The sequence below is a fragment of the Triticum dicoccoides genome, chromosome 4A (assembly GCF_002162155.2).
Source record: "Triticum dicoccoides isolate Atlit2015 ecotype Zavitan chromosome 4A, WEW_v2.0, whole genome shotgun sequence".
In the NCBI taxonomy this organism is placed as follows: Eukaryota; Viridiplantae; Streptophyta; class Magnoliopsida; order Poales; family Poaceae; genus Triticum; species Triticum dicoccoides.
This window is the reverse complement of record NC_041386.1, coordinates 498,880,096-498,902,842: the sequence shown is the minus strand read 5'-3', so window position 1 is coordinate 498,902,842 and position 22,747 is coordinate 498,880,096. Positions and strand designations below refer to the sequence as shown.

Below are 22,747 nucleotides of genomic sequence, written 5' to 3'. Positions count from 1 at the left end.
GCCGGAAAAGGCTCCAAGATGGGATCTCATGAGAACAGAAGCTTGCGACGGAAAAAAGTATTTTTGGTGTGCCCTCTGACATAAGGGGAATATTTGGGTATTTATAGAGCTGGAGTTAGTGTTAGGAGATCTGTGAGGGGCCCACAGCCTAGGGGCGCGCCCCTAGGGCTTGTGGCCTCCTCGTGGGTCTTCTGGCCTCCTCCCGGAGCTTCCTATGTGTCTTGTTGTTCAAGAAAAATCATCAAAAAGTTTCGTTTCGTTTCGTTTGGACTCCGTTTGGTATTGATTTTCTGTAGAAGACAAAATTAAGGAAAAAACAGCAACTGTCACTGGGCACTAGGTTAATATGTTAGTCCCAAAAAATGATATAAAATAGCACATTAATGCATATAAAACATCCAAAATAGATAATATAATAGCACGGAACAATAAAAGATTATAGATACGTTAGAGACGTATCAACTCTCTCTCTCTCTTTGATGTTCAGTGCAATGTTTTCCACGGAGTTCTATTTGACGTAATCTTCTTTTCCGGTGTGTATGTCCGGATCCGATGAATTGTGGGTTCTTGATCAGATTATTCACTAAAAACAATTGAGTCTTTTCTGAACTTATTATGCATGATTATTATAACTTTGTATTTCTCTCCGATCTATCCGTTTGGTTGGCCAACTAGATTGATTTATCTTCAGCGGAAGAGGTGCTTTGTAGTGGTTCCAATCTTGCGATGTCCTCACCCAGTGACAGCAGGGGTAGAGAGGCACGTATTTGTATTGTTGCTACTAAGGGTAAAACGACGGGGTTTAATCATATTGCTTGGTTTTATTCTGTCTACAATATGTCATCATACTTCATGCATTAACTCTATTTGTTACGAATTAAAACATAGACAGGCAAGCATAGAAGCGCTCTGAAGTGGAGTAATAGTAGTATATACATGCAAGAGTTGGTCTACTTGTCATGGACGTAATGCCTATATACATGATTATTGCCATGAATAACATCATGCGATTTTCTATCAATTTTCCAATAGTAATTTGTCTACCCATTGTATGCTATTTTTATGAGAGAGATGCCTCTAGTGAAAACTATGGCTCTAGGGTCTATTTTAATCATATTACAAAAACCAAAAATACCTCGCTGCAATTTTCTTTCCTTTATTTTACTTTGCAATTCATTTATCACCTATTACCAGATTTAATCCTTGCAATTAACGAGTACAAGGGGATGGACAACCCTTTTGCCCGTGTTGGGTGCAAGTATTTGCTCTTGTGTTTATAGGTATTGTTGACTGGTCTTGCATTGGTTCGATAACCTTGCTTATCTACTGAGGAATACTACCCGCTACTATATTGCTTCACACTTCCTCTCCGGGGGAAATCCTACGAATGCCGTCGAGGCCGCCGCCGCCGCCGCGTTGGCCTTGCCAACCAAAGGGTATGATTCGTTCACCCCCTATTTGCTCGTTCAGGTGCTAGCAATATATATGTTGTTCATAGATGTTTTGGTTCTATGTACTGTACGCGCTCACATGCTTAGGTATCGGTATGGATTGTATACCGTATTGTCATGCTTATTGTTAACTCGTGGATTAGTCGAATGGAAAAGGTGATGATATTTCCAACATGGGCATATTCAACTTAACTTATAGCAGTTTTATTCTTCAGAGGTAAGTGTGCTCGACGACAACAAGACATCTATGATGACTTCGTCAATATCAAGACATGCAAATCCAATCTCATGGTGTGCATGTTTATATAGGCATGAGTAATATTGTGTGTGAGAACGTCGGCATCTGTACCGTGTTTCAAAAAAAAAAGTACCACTGCATTAGTGTATCATACGGCTGCTGTACGCAGATATTCTACAATGTATCTCAAGCTTATACAAACTTAATGTTCATAGCTATTCGCATCCAAATCAATGGTCTTCTCTCGCCGCACACATCGTAAGTCGTATGACTAACAGAAGCTACTCTTTCTTGCTGAGGAGATCAAAGGACACCATGGGTTTCCTGCAGCTCTTAGAGCACGCTTCCTGCACAAACAACCACATCCACCACTGCTGAGAGAGGAAGAAAAAAGGTACTAGCCCTGAAGAGATGGCCGTGAGGTCGTGAGGAGATGCATGTGGTGAGACTGACCTGCATGGCGTAGGCTAAATGCAGCAGCGTCGCCTCCGCCCACGGCCGGCCGATGAACTGGAGGCCGACGGGGAGGCCTCCCCTGTCGTACCCGACCTGGAGATTTTTCCAAGAAAAATCGTGTCAGATTGTTTCTTGCGCGAGGTACACGAAGCACCCTGGAAAGCTGAGTGGATGGATGCGCACCGTGACGGTGATGGCCGGCAAGCCGAGGAAGTTCCCTGCGATGGAGTACCTCGAGATCGCGGCTGGTTTTGGGTGCAACAACAAGACCACGAGTTAGCGTAAACATTGTTGCAGCTGCCCACTGGATTTGCTGCAGCTTTGAGACACACGAGTTTCACTGGAAACGTGGAGGACGGTCGTACCTGCGTTTATGTAATCGAGTTCTCCGGTGCGCAGCGCGTCGTCCTGCAGCGCGTACGCGGTCACGCTGCACCCACAGGAAAATGCGGTGGTGGTAAGAAAGAATGCCACCAAGAAATAATGATGGATGACGTGAACAGCTAGCTTGACAGGCAGATGAAAACACTCCCCACGCACGTACCCAGTCATGGGTGTAACGATGGCGTCGGCCGTCTCGAAGATCTTGTTGTGGAAGTACATCTGACGGTTTCTGTGAAGCACGCAGCTCTCAAGATCATACCATCCATTCAGAAAAAAGATCTACTAGTAGAAAACAGAACAAAAACGTGGTCTGAATCAGACTGACCGAATCCGCTGCGCGTTGAGGTAAGCCCTGCTGCTGAAGGAGCCGTAGGCGCTCAGCACGATCCTCACGTCCCACCCGATCTCGGACTTGTCCCTTCGTTCGCACACACGCACAAATCCTTCAGATTCAAAGTAGAGTACTACAGTATATGGAAAGAAACTAACTCAAAACTCACAGTTTGTCGAGGTATTTGGTGGCGAGGGAAGCGGAGCACTCGGAGCCCATGGTCACGTAGTGCGCCAGACGCATCTCCTCCACCTCAGGCACCGTCACGTCCACGGTCTTGCGGTGCCATCCACGAAAAATGTCATTGTTTCAGAGAAATGTGGAGTGATGTTTCAGAGAAATGGGTCAAATCCTTGTTTTCATTTCCAGTCAGAAACTCTTTAATTCGTACTATACCTCCCACCCGTAGTGCGCGCGCAGGATCTGCAGAGCCTTGTCGCAGCAGCCCCGGATGTCCTCGGAGCTGTCGTCGAACCACTGCGTTCAAAATGCCAGTTATTACACTTATTACTACTCCTACTATCCTGTGTTCATCATGAGGCTTGAATCGGTTTGTATCTGAAGACAGAGACGCTAGCTCACCTTTCCGTATCTTGCTAGCCTGATGTTAGGCATGGAATGGGTGGACGTCAGCAATGGCAGATTCAGCTGGGGCTGCAAATAAACGGATATTTAAGCCTGCAAATTTAGCTGAATACCTCTCATGCATCCAGCAAAAGTAACAAAATTACCTGGGAGTGAGCTGGTCCAGACTGATCAACCATGGCCGCGTAGCTGAAAGATCAGTCAGTCACATGCATGGTAAGATGAGCAGAGTGCAGATAGATACAGCAGGAACATCCATTTGGTTGATGTTCAAAAAGTAATAACGAAAGTGCTAGCTAGTTTATGCAAGAGAGAAGCGTGGAGGCACTGACGCGACAAGTGCGTCCTCGACCGTCGCCGCCAAGATCCCCGGCACCCCCACCGTCCAGTTCAACGGGAGAAGCCTGAGTTAAAAGAGCAGCGCACTCGTCACTACACAAGTCAAGTGCGTGCATATGAAAGCAGCTAGGCCATGTGTTAGCTACGGCACCCCGAGTTGGAGAGCCGGCCTGCGGTGGGCTTGAAGCCGACGACGCCGCAGAGCGCCGCGGGCATGCGAACGGATCCTGTAAATAATGGAGCAAGCATCACAGGCACGGTGGGATTCAGGTAGCATTGCGGGCAGATAACTAACTGCAAGTTGTTGAAAGCACTAGAGAGAGAGCACACGCACCGCCTCCGTCGGCGCCGAGGGCGACGGGGCAGAGGCCGGCGCAGACGGCGGCCGCGGAGCCGCTGGACGAGCCGCCCGACACCCTGGCGGTGTGGTAGGGGTTCCTGGTGGAGCCGTGGTGCGGGTTGATGCCGCTGGTGCCGGCGCCGAGCTCGTGCATGTTGGTCTTGCCGGCCAGGACGGCGCCGCAGGCCCGCAGCTGCGCCACGCACGCCGCGTCCGCCACGCACGGCCTCATCTTTCCCAGCCAACTCGTGCCTCCTGCATGCACGAGTATTTGTGAAACATAGACATATTTGAAAACCTACTCCCTCCTTTCACTGTTACAAGATGTTCTACTAACTTTTTCTGACTCGGATGTATATGGGCACATTTTTGTGTGTATGTTGACTCATTTAAGTCGATAAGAAGAGAGCCAGGTGCAAGCGATCCACCATTCATATCTTCGCATCAAACATGACTATTGGGTGAGTTGACGAGTGCGTGCATGCACGCAACCTAACGCTCCTCTGTGCAAGTGCAACACAGTACCAGCGTATGTTCAGCTAAAAAACAAAAATCTTGCGTTTTACTGTATTTTTACCGGTTGTTTGGTGGGGCAGGCAATCGATCTCGTCCTTGACTGCCACCAGCACCCCATCCATGGCAGACAGAGGCGCCCCTGCAATGCACAGCGCATCAGACGTACTTCCTCCGTTTTGAAATGGCGCACGCATATACTCCCTCCGTTCCAAAATAAATGACCCAACTTTAAAGTTAGTACAAAGTTGAGTCATCTATTTTGAAACGGAGGGAACTAGTAGCATTTTTCTCTTCATTTTACGCATATAATAATCATACACAGTCATGCCAACAACAAAAATTGAGAGCAATGAATACGCATCACTGCCGGAATGCGCCATGAATTCTAGCACAGATCAGTGCCGACTGCTTTCACCTCCGTGGGATTCAGGACCATGGACGCGTACGCACCAGCATCTCCAGATCGGCCATTCATGCATGGGCATTGGGCTGGGTTTTTCCCCGTGAACGCCTGAATTTCCTGCCAGCTTCGAGACTTGCTGAATCTGCAACAACTCGAGGAGCAACGTGTTCCTCCACTGCTCTTGAGAGACCTCAGGCAGGTTCTCGCAATGGCGACACCACCGTTGGCTCTGCTGCGCTACCCACCTAACTATACACACCGTGATGAGTGAGCTGAGCGGGACCACGGAGGAGGTGCGAATGCAAAGACAGCGGGGCATCGTCTTCGTACCATCCGTAATGGCGGTGCCACTGCCACTGCCACGCCATCCTCGATTCGGCCGGCGACGGCCCTACTGCTTAAATGTCACGGCGATCGCTTCGCTGTCACCGGCCCGGCCCGGCGGCGTACGTGTCTGAGGGTGATTGATTGATTGGACCGGAGAAACGAGGCATAAGTTTTGGTAAGCTGATGTTTACCTTGCTGGTATCTGAGGGTGGACTCCTCGGCCTGCCTGAGGATGTCTTCGGGGTCGTAGCTGATGAACAGGGCCATGTTCAGGTCTGGGCCCGAGCACTCCTCCACCGCCGCCAGAAACCTCCTCGCCACCTGCGAATTCAACAGGGACACCGGACACGTCGCTGATCAATCATCATGTGTTTGCAACCACGCCCGGTGCTCGCGTGATCAAGTGGTGGCTGCCAGTACGTAGTGCGACACGGAACAGATAAAACGTTTACCATGACAGGAGTGATCTCTCCTGAAGTGTAGGCCTTGGTGAAATCCCGGATCGTCCAGCGCCTGAAGCCCGGCGATGACGGGTCGGCGAGGCCAGGGAGGCAGCCGACGGCCTCCTCAACACGCTCCGCCGGCGACCACCCGGGCTTGGCCAGGCTCACGTTCTGCTCAGGGATGTCTGCAGTAACAGTGGACATGACCGAGTTAAACCCAATGTGACAAAAGAACTACTTATGCAGGAACGGACCGGAGGTGATGAGAATCCACCTTGCCAGGTGTGAGTGGGAGTGAACAATGGCGGCTCCGGGATGTCGGCGTCGGAGACGAGCTGCAGCGTCAGGTCAAATTCAGTGTTAAGCTCTAGTTCCTGCTGCGGTTCCACATGGCAATCGACACTAGAAAGAGCAGAAAGAAGGTTGTTTGATTTGATCTCCACCTTGTTGACGAGGTTGTCTTTCTTGAGGACGTAGAGCACGACGGAGCCGAGGACGGGCGTCTCCAGCACCCACGCGAACATCTTCACCGGAAGCCCAGCCACCCGAGGAGCTGAAGAACATATACAGACAAGAAACAAAGAAGATTCAGCAGGAGTAGAAAATGCGAGCGTGAAATCGGGGAAGAAAGAATCTTTGACGTTGGGACTGATGTAGTGCTCGTCGCTGTCGGGGCCGAGGTCGACCTCGGCCGCCGGCTTGTAGACCTTGGGAGCCGAGCAGACGAGACCCATGGACGAGCAGAGCTGTGCCGTTCTGGTTCCGGTGATGGAATGGACGTCAGAGACTGGCTTGGCTGGGGGAGCACGGGCTCGTAGTACTAGTAGTAGCGTGGCCAGGTCTCAGTTGACCGAGACTTAACAAGTCTAGGTCAAGTGATATAATATGCAAGAAAGAAAAAAAAACTAAAAAGAAAAGTTTACACGAATCTTCACGTAAGATCTCATGAATATAACATCAACCGAGACTTGGCTAAATCTCAGTCGACTGAGATTTAGCAATCTCGTACTACAGTAGTATTCATGTGCTGGCCCTTGGTGTTGTGGCGTTGGTCGTTTTAGAGTCGAGGCACAGGCAAGTCAATAATGTAGAAACAGGCCGCCATCATCTACTCCCTCTGTTCCAAATTACTCGTCGCAGAAATGGATGTATCTAGAACTAAAATACATCTAGATACATCCATACCTGCGACAAGTAATTCGAAACGGAGGAAGTAGTACCGTACATGGCTTAATTGGCATTATTAGTAGTTAACTCACCAAATATACCTGTATTTTGGACTTTAAGTTATGTTGTACCAATTGATGGGCAAAGTGACATCTTCTGCCGTGAAATGTGGCAAGCACGGCCATTGGTGAGAAGTGAAAAGGTAGTTTTTAAAAGGGCACCGTAATTGTGGTCTTACTTTTGCAAGTAGCGTGTGCATCTGCAGCAACCAATGAACACCCAAACACCAAGAAACAGCAGAACGAGAGGCAAAATCAAACCAACGATTGGATCGAATGAAACCCAAGAACGGTGGTGGTGTGCGTCACAATGGCGCTGAGGTCATCGCCTTTTCGAAGAACCCAATGTAAACGGTGAAGTGCGCCATGATGATAGAGGCTGGATGTCACCCTAATTTTCAAAGAAAAACAAACTGTAGTTGATCATCTTAGAAGTTGTGAGGATTTGGCACCGAGCAACCTCGTTGTCTCATCCCTGGTCGCTTCCAAAGATGGCTACGGAGAACGTTTGGCAAAGAAATTAATCTGTGTGTAAACTTTCAGCTGCATTCAGAGGAATCATAAGTTTCTTTTTACAAAACGAGGTTGAGAACACATGAGGAGATGAAAATCACAAACCAATATATTACATGATTACATAACTACACACATTTACAGGATCGCCATCCAAATTTGTGGAACGTATCTCATGCTACCGTCTCCCATCAATATCATATGCTCATGCAGTTCCACACATTGAAATAAGGACTACAGATCTATCGTGTAGGAGTAGCACTCAATTGATCTGCGATTTATTTTATTTTGAAAAACATACTTTTCTCTAATAATACCGGCGTGCTACTTTACACGTGGCAAATTAGTGAAAAGCGAAGAAGTATATTTAAAAAAGGACACCGTAATTGCAGTTTTGCTGCTTGGTCTTTGTTTTGAGATTGTCCTAGGTAACATTTTAGTGCAAGTACACTACTAATCATCTGCATCTAGCGAAACACCGATCATCTAGTGACAGACAGGACCGAAAATGACAGAGAGCACAAATCCAAGCGAACCATCAACTTCCAGTAAATGCACACCGATCATCTACCACCAGGTAACAACTGACAACAACATCCAGGAACAGTTAGATAACCCTATGGCCTATGCACAATCCCTTCCATCACGACTCACTCCCTTGCTCTGCCCCTGTAGCTACCGATCGACGATAACCCGAGAACACCGAGCGCCGCGATGACGGGGACTGCGCCCGAGGAACAGGCGAGGCACAGCCCCCGTTGCTCATTGGGAGATGCAGGCCGTACGATTCATCGGCGAGCGGCTCAGTGCCATCTTCTCTGAAGTCCAGCAGCGTGTCCTTGGATTCCAGCTTGCCAGGCTCGGTCATCACACTGTCAAGGTTCGTCAGAGATTTCAGCTGAAGCCCGAGGTTGGCGATCGTCCTCTGGCACTCCGCGAGCTTCCCTGCAGCACTGGCGACCTCCTTCTCCTGCGATGAAGATGATGATGATTGTTATACAGGGATTTCTCAAGTTTCAGGAGTGATTAGACCATATGCCTTGAGAGGGGTGCTTAGAACCTAGGCTAATAGCAGGTACCACCCATGTTATTTTAGCCCAATGTTGTCAACTTCTAAAAGGTTTACCTGCTTGAACTTCAGGTCTCCATTTGTGTTGGCGAGTCGCCAAAGCTTTGCCTCGCGACTGTCCCTTGACAGCTGAGCCTCCAATTTGCGGCATTTTGCTTCATACTCTTCTGAGAGCAGCTTCTCCTGCTCAATCTTCCCTTGTAGCAAGCTCACCCTGTTTGTCAGTTTCGCGAGTTCCAGATTTGCCTCTTCAAGTTGACTCCCCATTGCCTTCCTCGCAGACACTGCATCCTCTGCCTTGGCAGTGAATTCTACCAGCAACACACTCTGCTCTTTAAGTCTCACTTCCAGTGACAACACCTTCTCTTGGAGCTTCATGGTCTCCTGGTGCGCAGACTCAAGCTCAGACCCCAAAACCTTTCTGATGCCCTCAACTGCCTCCAATTGCATATTGACCTCCGAAGAATATTCCCTCTCCTTTGCCGCATCAGACTCCAGTGCATTGACCGTTACATGCAGCTTTGCGATTTCTGAGTTTGCTACCAGGAGCTGAGCCTCTAGTGATTCTTTGGTGGACTCCACCAAAAATGTTCTCTCTGATTCAGTCTTCATAGCCTCTATTTGTGCCTCAAGCTCTTTGTGACACATCTTTCCCTTCTGCACCTCACTCTCCAGTGTTTCGATAATTCCTCTTAGCTGCCCAATTTCTGTGTGTGCAGATCGCAGTTGTGTCTCTAACGTGTCTTTAGCTGTCTTTGCCATGTCTGCATCTGCTTTGTGCTGCGCAGACAGGGTTTTCACTGCATCAATCTTCGCTTCCAAGGATGCCACCGTCTTTCGAAGATTTGCTACCTCTGCAGTAGTTGATTCTAACTGCAACTCCAACTCCAACTCCTTGCTAGCCCCACTTTCTTCCAATGAAGTCACCACAGCCTGAAGCTTCTCAACTTCTGCTGACTTTGATTCCAACTGCAATGCCAATGACTTCCTCTCACCATCTAACCGGTCAGCTTGTCCTAAAGCAGCATCTTTGGACTCGTTTGCCAAGTTTAACTGCATCTGCAGGTCAACAAGCTTGCTGTCAGCTGCCATGAGAGTGTCACATGACGTGTCAAGCTGATTTCTAGCCTCCGCAAGGGCCATTTCAAGCTCTTTTTTCTCATGTTCGATCTTTTCAACCTTTGCTTGCAGATCCATAACCTGGTGCTGTAGGGCTTCAGTTTCGCCTCTTGAGATATCTCTGGTCACAGCCCGGTCAGAATCAGTTTCTGTTCCAAAGCTAGAGCTCGTGTGATCCGCTTCAGGCAATGCGGCCAGCTTTTCCATCTCAAGAAAGTCATCCATTAGGCCAATTTCAACAGGATTATTTACAAGATCTCTTGTGCCCTCGTTGCCGTTTTTGAACTGATCGAGTTCTGCTATAAGAGCTGAGGCCCACAGATCAGAATTTTTTACTTCGCTGTCAATAGCTAGCATATGCTCCCCACTATCAGACTGGCTGTCAGTCAGAGATTCCATGCAAGCATTGTTTGGAACAGGCCTAGAAGAATCATTGGCTAGGGAGGTTCTACGTGTCACATGGCGCAACCTACGGCATTCTGCCTCGACTCTTGTAATTTTCTTCACACTTTCCAAGTGTTGTTTGCTCGCTGTCTCTGCTGCTTGGCTGCTCAAGTCTCTTTCCAGTGCAAGCATCTTCAATTCCTTGGATAGCGTGAGCAACTCGATCTTGAGATCCTTGCATTCTTTCTCTGCTACCTGAAGTTTTTCCCGCAGATCAGAGGCTTCAAGCTGCTGCTTCAGGTCCACGATATTGTTCTGGAGCTCAGACATCTCAGACTCCAATTCCTGGGACTTCTTAGCAACTGCATCACGGATTTTCTCCTCCTGTTCTTCTCGTGCCTGGCGAAGCTGCCTGACGCATTCCTTGAGAGCACCATCCAAGTGGCTGACTTGATCCTCCAGAGAGGCATTCTTCAGAGATGAAGCATCAAGTAGCCGCTTCAGGTTACTAACTTCAGCTTCAGCATGCTCCCAACCTACAAATAAATCACAAGTATGAGTTAACTACTACTACGCATTCTAAATTTCTGGTTACTACAATGTAATAAATAGATTTCTTGTTCATACCATTCTAAATTTGCTCAAAGAGCATGCAAAAGTAAAAATCATCTATGAGTTTACTCTTTCTTAATTTCAGCAGATGCAACAGTGATTCTTAATAAAGAGAGGAAACTACTGACTAGCATGAATGCATGCAATCTAACATGAAAAAAACAATACCTGCAACAGCATCTTCTGCAACTTTTGCATGCTGCTTCACCAAGTCCTCTTTAGCACTGATAGTCAAAAGAGCAGCAGAAAGCTTCTCACTTAAACTTTTCACAGAATCCTTCATATCAGCATCTCCTACATTTGTAAGGACCTCCTGCGGTGGTAGTTGACCATGCTGCGGGGAAGAATCATTTGGCCCATTTGCCCATGTTAGCTTCTCATTCAATGATTTTCCTGCTTCAGTTTCATGGGTTTCACCGTCTCTAATTCTCGAGGAAGCTTCAGGTGATTGGCTATGATTTGGGGAACCACCAATGGAGATAGGTTTGGTATCCTGTATTTGCCAAAAGTGAACAAACTGAGAATGTTTTCTGCAAAGCATTTGCCAAAGAAATTCAAATTTACGAATAGTCTACAAAAGCCTCAAGGCATCATCTAATCACTGTACCAGATGAGTCATTCCTCCCAGCTCCCAGCTCCTCTTTTTGAGAAGTTGAGCTAGGCAATAGTAATCTTCTAAACCAACGTAGTGGAAATCAAGCTTGAGGCCTGTTACATAACCAGCAATTATCTTAAAACTAAGATAATAAATGAATCTGAAGCAAAATCTACACATTCAGCTCCATCATGAAAAAAGCAGTATGGAATTCATTCAGCACGGCATAAGTCACTGATATAGTCATGCAAACGTTTCAACTAAAACATACAATTTTGACAAGTTTAATTGTGACCTCAGTATTCAAGCGTAACACAACTTTGTTCCTGTATATATTGGAGATGTTTTCCTTTTTTTCTAAAAATGTATTGAGGATTCTAACTATCTAGGACCAAAATATAGGAAACAAAAACTTCGAAAATGAAAAGTATATGATTGGTTATATTAATTTCTGTCAGTTCTATGATAAACTTTCGTAAAAAGTATCACTGCCTGATACAGTAATCAAAATCAGATATTGCATGACAGCTTAAAGATACTCCCTTCCCCCATTTAAAAATAGAAGGCCTACAGTTTTTGCAATCTTCTAAAAGAATATGACACGCGCATGTAGAATTGATAACCCTTTTTCTCTTTTGCCCACATTAATCTCTTCATCATTTATGGCTAAACATACATTGTAACTAATCTACCCCTCCGTCCCAAAATAAGACACTTATTTATTTTGGGACGGAGGAAGTATCTTATAATATCAAGATAATAACACCATGGCTATGATGGTCATTTCCCTCTACTATTAGAAATGAGATAGAGGAAGCAGATAGTAATCATTGATAATCTCAAGATAACAACACCATGGCTATGATGGCCATTGATCTCATAATTTCAAGATAACATACTGTACATGGTAACTAATCTATCTCATACCAAACCCATGTAAAACTAAGACAAGTATTGAAAAAAGCTCAACCCACAATCCGTTTTTGCTCTAATTAGGAAAAACATATGACTAAGAGAAAATTCCTAGAATTACCACTCTCTACTAGATGCACCATTTACTAGTGTAACCATGGTTCAGAAGACAAATACATTGCAACCTTCTAAAATCACATAAACATGAGCACTCAAACACAGTCCAGCTACTGCAGTGTCTTGCTATGTAGTAACATCTAACAAGACATTGTTAGTACTCCTACTTATTAGCAATTTAGCATGAAACTTGTAAGTCTGGTTTGTGAGAATGTTTTCATCAAACAGTATAGTAAGGTCTGATTATGTCCCACCAGAAACAGGTTGAAGTGAAGCTGAATGTTCGACAAATCTGTCCAAGACTGCAAATGACACATTGCTTGAGATGCCAATAGTAACACATTGCTTTGTTTTCACTAGAAGTCCCAAAGTTGCTTTCCGAAATCTGAAAGTAACACCTGAACTATCACCATGATGTTTCCCTCTACTGTACATGTTTCGCTGTATTTGAAATCGAAAAAACTCAAGCAAACAAGATATAAGACATGCAATCCCATCTAAACAACAAAATTAACATATGGAGCAGAACCTGGCCACGGGATTAACGGTCAGAATGTGATGACACCAAACTGAAGATCTCACTTTCCCCAGGGCTCCTCTCCGACGATTTGCGCCTCCAGAGCGGATTCCGGCAATCCATCTCACACCCACCACACCATCAAAGCATCCACAGTCGTTCCCTTGGATTATTGGAGACCACCAAAGGCAGGGTTCAGGTACCAACACTGAAACAGAAAGGAATGGAGAGAAATGCCCTTTAGTACACACCTCCTTGCAGATTACCAGCGTACCAGGCACTAAAAATAATCCCTCTTGAGTAAGAACAGAATTTGTTGAAGGATGGGAATAGCAAAATCTTTAAAGCAACCCGCTTATAGCAAAATAACACCTGACTTTCAACCGCAAATACCAAATTCTTGGCAACAAATTGTTAGCAAGATACGAAATCAAATCAAATAATGAGTCGGATCCCAGAAACTGAGAGATGTCACAGGCGAATATGTTCACTGCAGAAAACTACATTGCCACTATCCTCCAAATCCTTTGTTAGAAAAGGAGGATCACCCCCGGCCTCTCTGCATAGAAATCCAAATCTATAACAGAACACTACTTTTTTGCGGCTTTTCCAGTCGAAACTTGTCTAGAAATCCGCTGTAAAACCCCAAAATCCTACCACCTCGCATCAACCGAAAACCCTAAGGAGACGGCCAAGATTTTACCTCAAAATCCAACCAAGAAACCAAATCCAGGAGAAGTCGATTGCAGCACGGAGAAAACCCTCCCTCGCCTTACACACAACACCTAAATCTCATAGAGAATCTGCTCGAAATCCCAGACCGGCGGCAGGACGCAGAGTAGAATCTGCAGAACCCCGCCGAAGAGTGCCAGGAGGAAGGAGCAGGAGAACATCTCTCCCCTTTCCCAGGCAGGCCCACACGGGAAATGAATGGAAGAAAGAGAAGAACTCAATCAAGAAGAGCGAGACGCCATTGGAAGAAAGAGGGAAGGGGACGGAACGGAAACGAAATCGGGGCAGCATTAACGCCTGCCTGCGGGCGCAATTAAACCCTCGGCGTGGCGGAGAAGGGCAAGCCATCACTCACTCACATGAACCGTGTGAACTGTGAACTCGCTCCCCCACCGTCGGTCCCTCGTTCCCCCACCCCGCCCCCCTCCCCTCCCCTCCAAAAACGAATTTTGGCGGACTAGGCCCGGCGAAAGAAGGAGAGCGGGAACGGGAATCGCATTGCCCAACCAACCGGCCGGACGGACGCCGGCGCAGATCAACGCGGCGAGGGGGGAGGAGGAAGAGAAGAAGGGGACTGTACCGGGGCCGCGGCGGCGTCGCAATGTGGAAGGAGGGAAGGAAGAAAAGCGGCGGGCTCGCGTGGGAGCGTGGGAGGGAGAGAGCCGGGCGCGTGGGAATCGGCGATAGGATACAGAAATCTGCTCCTTTTCCTTTTTTTCCTTTCCCCTTTTCTCTGACCAGTTCACCAGCATGCGCACTGGGCCTCCTCCTCCTCCTCCCCAGTTTCCTTTCCCGCCCAGGCAGCTCAAGCCACTCCTCTCCTTGCTTGCCTATCTTCTCCTCTCTGGCTCTCTTCCCTATGCCTGCACGAGAGAGTGATGGACTTCAAGGCTCAAGACTGAGATACTATTCCTCTTACTCTTCTTCTATCAACTTATTATTGTTATCCTACTAGTACTACTTGACACACTGCAGAAACGCTTTTCCTTTTTCCCGGTTTAAACGGGTAAAAAAAATGCTGCTGCTCCTACTGGCAGTACTACCTGTACACCTGTACTGCTGTCTGTACCGCTGCAAATGCAGCCGTACGTACTTCCTGACATTTGACCAGAGACTGTTACTGTAGCAGAGTAGACTTTGTAGCCTTGTTGGAGTGCTGTGATGTGCTGCTTGTAGTACATGAATTTTTTCCCTACTCTTTTTCTTTTTCTAGCTTGTTGAGCTTCGTGCACCGGAGGGTTTAGGTTTGGTTATTTTTGTTTTTGTCTCTTCCAATACCGTGGCCCCCACACGGGAGGGTTTCGCTTCGTGCGGTGCGGTGCTGCATCGGGGCCCATGATACCCCTTGTATTTGTAGTGGAGTACACCGTGAAGCATGTACTACTACTGTACACAAGGAGTAAGTTTTTCTTTACACACTACAATCAAAGTCGCTCACATAGTCACATACACGAGCATACACTCGCCCTATGAATACACATCCTACACCTACGAGCACTCGCCTCACAGTCGACGAAAACGTCTCCTCTCGCTGAACGAACATTGTCGAAAGTCTAAAATAAATTCAGAAATAATGCAAGCATACTTCAAACATGACGGGCTGAGAATACCACTGCCTCCTAACCATCCAAACATAGATTGATTCCCACACAAGTAACTGTAAAAAAAAGTGATGCATTTCAGAAGCAGCACGCATCCCTGACCCCCGAGCCGCTCCCGCGAGCGTCCTCGGGGGAAACCCTAGCCGACGCCCCTCGTCCTCCCTCGTCGATCTCTCCCCCCGCCGCCACCGCACAGCGCTGCCGGGCAAAGACCGGCCGGCGTTGGTGGCGGCGGGGATCTTGCCCCTTTCCTCGCGGTTGGCGTCCGGCGCGAGACGGCGCTGAGCTGGGCGGGGCCCAGCGGCACGGCGGAGGGCATGTTGGGTGGCGGCGCCCCTGCCTGGCGGCGGTGCAGTTGCGGCTTGAGGCCTTTCCAACGCGCGGCGGCTGCGGCTTCTCTGGCGGCGGCGCGAGTTATCCCGGCGGTGGCTTGGCTGCGTGGCGCGGCGGAGCTTCGGCGATGACTCGACGGCGGGCTAGAGGGCTAGGCACCGTCCAGTGGTGCTGCCTCCGCGGCGGTTGCGGCTTGGGGCCCTGGACCCCGATCCGATCTGGATCTAGTGGTGCCGGGGTCTGGGCCATGGCGGCTGGCGAGGCATGGGATTCGTGGGGGCTTGTCGCCCTCTAGGCACCATGGGGGTGCCCGCGGCGACACGTACCCGGCATGGTGACACTGGTGGACGTGGTGGTCATCTTCTTCCCGAGATGGCCGGCCAGAGGCTTGGTGATCGGATCTCGAGATCCATCATCTTGTCCCGGTTGCGAGTAGGGGAGACATGGTTGCCGGTGAAAACCGAGACGACGGCAGGCGATGGCGGCGTTCTCACCGTTACCTTGATGAAGGCATCATCGTGTAACTATTGTCGACCCACTCGTGCTGCTCCGGGGGAAACCCTAGGATCTGGTGTTCCAGATCGGACGATGGCGGCACTGCGATGTCGTTTCTCTCTTGGGAGCATCGTTTGCGGAGCAGCGCTGGATGTCAGAGGCAGGAGGTGGAGCGGCTTCGTCTTGCACGGAGCTTCGGTGGTGATGTCAAGTCATGCTTGACCGACAGGTGCTACGCTTTGTCATGCCTGGTCGGCAGGTGCTACGCACGACAGATCTTCCAAGGACTTCAAGCTGTGTCAGCTGGTGATACCTGGCAGCATGGCGCTGAGGTGTATCAGTGGCGACCGCAACGTGCTCAGCTGTTTGCGCGCAGGGAGGAGGTGCCGTTTGGCGCCGTGGTGGCGTCGACGATAGCTAGACCGAGCAAGGTTGATGCAGCAGTACAGTTCTGAAGATGGAGCGGTGGCAGTTGGCGGCGGCGGCATCTGAGTGCACGCCGGACCGGTGAGACCCATGCCCGGCAGGCGTCCTGGATGGGTTCTCAGGTCTTAGATGTTAGGTTTGGCTGCGATGTCTGTTTGGTATTAGGCCCAGGCTATCTGCGCCCCTTCATTAGTTGGATAGAGGTATTTAGATGGTGGCTTTAGTCTTACTGTTGTATTACTTTGTAAGGTCTTATGAGAATAATTAATAAAGTGGCCGTATGCATCGCCCAGATACAGAGGCCGGGGACCATTCTCCTTTTCTAATAAAAAAAATTCATGTTCAAAAGATGTTCAAGACACGAGAGCAGTACGCTGCCCAGAGTGATGGCCCAGCCATGTCTCACTAAACATAACACGCGATGGCCGTGGCCGTACCAGACACGCCCCACGACCACATGTGTAACAGTTAACGCATGCCCCCCATGCTTGGAGGCTTGAGGTTTACTCAACCTTCTGTCACAAGAGCAACTTGTACTCTTTCCCAAAAGAAAAGGGAGCAAGTCGTAGTACTCTAGAGAGATCAAACCAACTTAGTACTCCACTGTACATTTCCACGTCGGCTTAGGTAATTATACACAAAAAGGCAAGAAAAGGAAGAGTAGGTGATTTGTCCTTAATAACACATTTACGGTTGGTAATTTGATGTCTAACCGAAAGCAAACAACATTAGGTGATTCCTTGAAATTTTGATGGTACCTAGTAGTTTTTATAGCCAATGAAAAGTAAGCAGTACACATGGTTGCAAAATAAACTGTCGTCCTTTGAGGAGTGTACAGAAGGTCCAAACATGACAATACGTGAAACTCCACGTCAAAGCCAAAGTTTCTTTTTCTTTCCTTCAGTTAGTTTTTTTAAAGCGAATATACCAATTACACTCAGCCTTTGCACCAATTAGATGTCTCAAAGACATTTGAAATGCACATAACCCGAAAAGAAAACAGAAAAAAAGGAGAAAAAAAAACCTCGCCACAGTGGTCATTGATGTCCTCATCATGTATTCCACTCGGAATATACCTCTATCCTCTCCAACCAGAGAGAAGATTTTCTGAACGCATCCCTCCTCTGCTGGTAGGTTGTTGTCCCCTCCTAATCCATTGGCTATATTAGTGCAAGGCCCTGATGTACTCGATGAAGCTCTAATTTTACCACTTTAGGGCTTTTAGTAGGATTGTGCAGCTCCGCTTCAATGATAGTGGCGGGAGCGCCGATTTGACAAATAAAAGTTCCTCGAGCTTTTTCCATTTTGATGTGTTGGCTCAACCGGCTTTAATGGCTCGTTAGTGTAGACTCTTGCTAGGCTATCTAGTCAGTGATGTTAGGAGGTTTGCAGGATTTTTGTGCAGGCGGTGACCATTTTTTTTGCAGTTTGGTCCTCTAGCCTCCACTCCGTCATGTTGGTGCTGACGTGAGGTTTGTGAGTTTTTTTTTGGAGGTTGGGGTCTTGGATCCGTGGATCTTTCAACAACGACGACTTCAACGGTTTCTTCTTCAGGGCACTGGTCCAACAGGACTTGGCCTTGATGGCTTCTCATCCACGATCAACAATGACCGGATGGCTTTGATGATGGAGTGGTAGTGGCGGGGGCGCAGTCGATGCATCCAGGACGAAGAAGACAATCGACCCCCAAGGGACCATAATGTATTTTTCTTTAATTTTTTAGGATGTCTATACTATTGGTTTGATCAATAGATTTGAGGCCTTCTGCAAACAATAAATTAAAAATAAGTCATTGATGCATGGCGCCGTTGTAGAGTATCTCATAATAAAGGAAAATAATTCCATCTTTGAACCAAAGATAAACTATCTTGTTTCGAATTGACGTATCTGAAAGTACCATTCTTCTCCCGAGCTCAAATGCACTTCTTGTGAACAGTGATTTTTTTAAAAATAAATCATAAAAATTCTTTGATTTTTTGGCAATAAACATTGTTGAATGTTTTACATACGTGCAGTTTTCATGAACAAAAAACATTACCAGTGCTCTAAAAAAAACACTCCAACATGCTTTCCAAAATAGTCTTTTTGGAACATCGATTTTGTTTTTTCGACCATAGCATCTAGAAATGTTTTCTCTTCATGAAAATATTCATTAATGTTTCTTGTCAAAATAATTCATATTTGTTTTAAAAAAATATTGTTCATCGGAAAGCATTTGAGCTCGCGAGCAGATAGTCTACCTCCATTGGAAATGTGGATAATTAGCTATATGTCGCTGCTTACCAACTTGGTCTAGCTACACTATGAAAATGAAACGGTGTATGATCACAGCAATCCGGTTGAAAAATTGCCTTTGAAGCTACGGTACGTAGCGAACGACACCGGTTGCAAAAGATAAACAAGATAATCCATCCATCATGAGATTACACGCTGGTTGAGCAGTTATGCATGACACGAACCCACCCAAGGGAATTAAGCCAGAATGGACAAGACCACACGCATAAGAGGGTGCTTGGATACAAGGGACTATTTTTAGTCTGACTAAAAATAGTCTCTTTTAGAGGCTAAAGTTTCAAGCACCCCTGACTAAAGAGAGGCTAGGACTAGTCTTGAGGCTAAAATCTTTTAGTCATGGGAAACCTACTAAAATATGTATTAGCTCTCTCTCTCCTCATTTAATTCCCCTCCTTAGTTCTGGATTGGAGGGTTTGGAGGATAATAAATGCTCAATAGCTAGATTTTAGTCTCTTTAGTATTTGGATCCAAGCATGGGTGAGACTAGCAAGTTTTAGTCCCACTATTTTTAGTCATGGGACTAAAACGTATCCAAGCATGCTCTAAAAAGCTCATGGAAAAAGAGGCTTCACCTCACTTGCATTGCATGCGCCCCCACCCCATGAGAAGAAGACGCCGCACCCCATTTCTCATCTCCCATCATTTCTCGGAGGATTAAATGGGGACCCTCCAAATGGCGACACCAAACCTTTTCGGAAAAGGATAGGAGAGAATGTGGAGGCAGTTCCGTGAAACTTCGGGATGTGATTACGCAGCTGAAAATTGAGGGCTCACCTATTCATACCCACTATTGGTTTGTCTTTCTTCTAAAAAGGATGGTATGCATTGGACTTTTGTTAGCTTTATGTCGGCGGAAACTGGCAGGGGAACGCATGTCGGAGGCACGCACCTGCTCAGCTGTGTCAGCCGTTCGATTGTCTTGCAATTCCGGAAGTCGTTGGATTCCGCACGAAAGCACATTAAAAGCATGTTCGGCAACCCCCTGTTCCGTGAAATTCGAGAATCCGGGGAGCGCCTGTTCCCCCGCTTCGCAATTTTTAACTTCAACTCCACCAGCTCCGGAAGCGGGAGTGTGGAGCGGTGGGATGCCGATCAGGCCTCAAGTTTCAAGTTTTAGTTTCTGAAACATGCAATTTTGTTGTTGGTTCATACCAAGTTTTAACAGTTGAAACTTATTTTTTTTATACATCGAAGTGAATTTAAAATGAGTCTTATTTGAAAGCCCTCGTCGCAAAAAACGAATACGCAAAAAAAAACATAGTTTAAACTTTTGATTCAAAATGTATACAGTAAAAGATTAAAAATCAAGAGCCAAGAGAAAATGGGTCGGTGCCTCACCCATGCGTGCCACAAGCCCCCGTGTGATCTACTTTTTTCTCCTTTCCATGATGTCTTAGTTTGTGTCTCCCTGATGCAGAGTGTGAGGGAATGGAGATAAAACTGAATATATAGACTCAGCTCACTCACAAATGGATGTCATTTTGGTCAACCTATGTAGGTTGATTTACGCCTATGATAGATCAAGTTAGTTCTTGTGTTGCCACAAACAAGTTAGTTTTCTTCTGGAAAGGAGATTAACCCCCGACCTTTGCATATCGATATCGATAGATGCAACCATCTTTATTATTATTTAACAGAGTCTGACAACATGTATACATGGATAAACCCGAAGCCACCTATCTGATGAACAAAGTCGTAATGCCTACACTCATGATAATGTGCTTGAACCCCATGGACATGCACTATCTAATCCGGTGGTCACACGCGGCTGCCCCGCATTGGGCCAAGAGCACAACCCGGTCTGGTTGAACCGCAACATGCACCGTATGCGCACGCTCTGGATTTGCCGCCGCCATCTTCTGTCGTCCCATCTCCAGAAGCGATCAATGCATGCACCCTGCTAGGCCATGCCACCATCGACGCCACCACGACACCAGACAATGTCACCCTCATGCACGTGTCCATCCACACGCGCCCGTCGCCGAAAACTCCACTGCGCCACGCCGCTGAGACCCGTCGTTGGCCTTGCGGTAGATGTAACACCGCTCCTCCTCTTCTCTTCTCCAGCCAGCTCCTGCTCCAAAATGATGCCCCCAGGAGGGAGAACGGTATCGAAGACACCGTCATCGTCTGATGCGGGAGACCCAGATTTAGGGTTTCACACGAAACATCCCGAGCGTGGTGCCGCAACCTGCAACGACGATGCCTTGAGAAGGAAATGGCGTCACAGACGCCGGCATCATCCGCCATGACCGCAACGATTTTCTCCTGAAGTCGCATCACCCTGATCTCGTAGCTGGCAGGATCCGTGCAGAGCCTCACCCTGAAGACGAACGCTATCGGCGGAACGCCGACAGAGAGCCTCCAGCCGCCCATCACTGGTCCCTCCATGCGTCACCGATTGGACAAGGCCACGCCACGGCAGATCTAGATGGGGCGCCAGATTCATGGCCCGCCACCACCCATCTCCAGGCATAGAGTCCAGCCCACTAGCAGGAGGGGAAGCACACCATGCCGGCCATGGATCGTAGGTCGCCGTCGCACGGGCTAGGGACGCAGTCCTACCTGCTGCTCGCGGATCCACCACTAGTCCCCCCCCCCCCCGCTTCTAGGGATCGCGCAATGCAACACCTGCTCTAGTGCGTCTGGCGCCGGCCAGGCCCGCCGCCGTCGCAGACCTCGCCGGCGGCAGCGGCGACGGGTGAGGAGGGGAGGGAAGACTGGCAGCTTTAGGGTTTGGGGCCCCTAGCATCGCCCAGGGGAAGCCGCGTGAGGGGGTACGAGGGGTTATCTCGTGTCTTCTCCAATCAGGTTAGTTGTATATTAGGAAAACATTCAATATGGTTGACATGATATACTATGTAGTATGTACCAATTTCTCATTTTTTTAAATAATAATACTATGTAGCCTTATCTAAGAAGGTGCTTCTAGTGTGGAATTAAGCTCTCGAGGTGTACCTATGGTTTGAACCCTAATTTTCATGTCCATCGTTGCGTTTGTTTCTTGTGCAATGTCAAGTCATGAATTGTCTCACTACAGTGGATGGAGCTGGCTTTCAGAGCTTTCTTGATCTAAGGACATATCCAAAGCTGGCCCGCAAATGGCTCCGGTATATGCCCGTTTTTATGTCCGAATGTGATCCGCGAACATGATGTGGGAGACATTCATCCAACCCACTTCACAAACTAATCCTTATTTGTCCGGTTGGAGGAGAGAGAGAGAGGAGAAGGGGGCCATGCATGTGAGGAGGAGAGAAAAGGGAGGAGGACCACGTGGTGGCTTTTTTCAAGTGGATGTCCAGACCTTGGTATAGCCCGCCACATTTGTCTTCGGTTTGCTGGAAAACGGACGTCCAGACCACTTCATGGACCGATGGGGTCTCCATTGGGTGACAAAAGTTGACACAAACTATCCGGACACTACAGCCCGGGCATGTATCAAAGCTTTGAGGGTCTCCTTTGGGTATGACTGAAGGAAATATGCCCTAGAGGCAATAATAAAGTTGTTATTTATATTTCCTTATATCATGATAAATGTTTATTATTCATGCTAGAATTGTATTAACCGAAAACTTGATACATGTGTGAATACATAGACAAAACACGGTGTCCCTAGTATGCCTCTACTAGATTAGCTCGTTAATCAAAGATGGTTAAGTTTCATAACCATTGACATATGTTATCATTTGATGAACGGAATCACATCATTAGGAGAATGATGTCATGGACAAGAACCATCCGTTAGCTTAGCATAATGATCGTTAAGTTTTATTGCTATTGCTTTCTTCATGACTTATACATATTCCTTTGACTATGAGATTATGAAACTCCCGGATACCGAAGGAATACCCTGTGTGCTATCAAACATCACAACATAACTGGGTGATTATAAAGATGCTCTACAGGTATCTCCGAAGGTGTTTGTTGGGTTGGCATAGATCGAGATTAGGATTTGTCACTCTGAGTATCGGAGAGGTATCTCTAGGCC

General features: G+C 47.4%; 2 protein-coding genes across 4 annotated transcripts; both read right to left on the bottom strand.

Annotated features, from left to right (window-relative positions):
* Positions 1-1,724: 1,724 nt before the first annotated feature.
* LOC119286393 (fatty acid amide hydrolase-like) lies at positions 1,725-6,547 on the bottom strand. The gene is made up of 19 exons (XM_037565764.1): positions 6,450-6,547; positions 6,257-6,368; positions 6,088-6,148; positions 5,823-5,998; positions 5,562-5,691; positions 4,702-4,779; positions 4,119-4,379; positions 3,936-4,011; positions 3,778-3,849; positions 3,592-3,634; positions 3,443-3,514; positions 3,257-3,337; positions 3,030-3,136; positions 2,855-2,947; positions 2,690-2,758; positions 2,511-2,575; positions 2,329-2,390; positions 2,143-2,238; positions 1,725-2,036 (listed from the first exon to the last, which is right to left on the bottom strand). Exons 1-19 carry the CDS (start codon positions 6,545-6,547, stop codon positions 1,971-1,973), a joined length of 1,818 nt encoding a protein of 605 aa, XP_037421661.1. The 3' UTR covers positions 1,725-1,970.
* Positions 6,548-8,014: 1,467 nt separating this feature from the next.
* Positions 8,015-14,474, bottom strand: LOC119286392 (filament-like plant protein 3). 3 transcript variants are annotated; one of them, XM_037565761.1, is made up of 7 exons: positions 14,190-14,474; positions 12,890-13,085; positions 12,615-12,745; positions 11,344-11,444; positions 10,905-11,229; positions 8,679-10,660; positions 8,015-8,522 (listed from the first exon to the last, which is right to left on the bottom strand). In XM_037565761.1, exons 1-7 carry the CDS (start codon positions 14,359-14,361, stop codon positions 8,196-8,198), a joined length of 3,234 nt encoding a protein of 1,077 aa, XP_037421658.1. In that variant the 5' UTR covers positions 14,362-14,474; the 3' UTR covers positions 8,015-8,195. The 3 variants fall into 3 exon arrangements, with proteins under 3 accessions (XP_037421658.1, XP_037421659.1, XP_037421660.1); XM_037565762.1 differs by lacking the exon at positions 14,190-14,474 and adding an exon at positions 13,965-13,990; XM_037565763.1 differs by lacking the exons at positions 12,615-12,745; positions 14,190-14,474 and adding an exon at positions 13,581-13,821.
* Between the last annotated feature and the right edge of the window lie 8,273 nt (positions 14,475-22,747).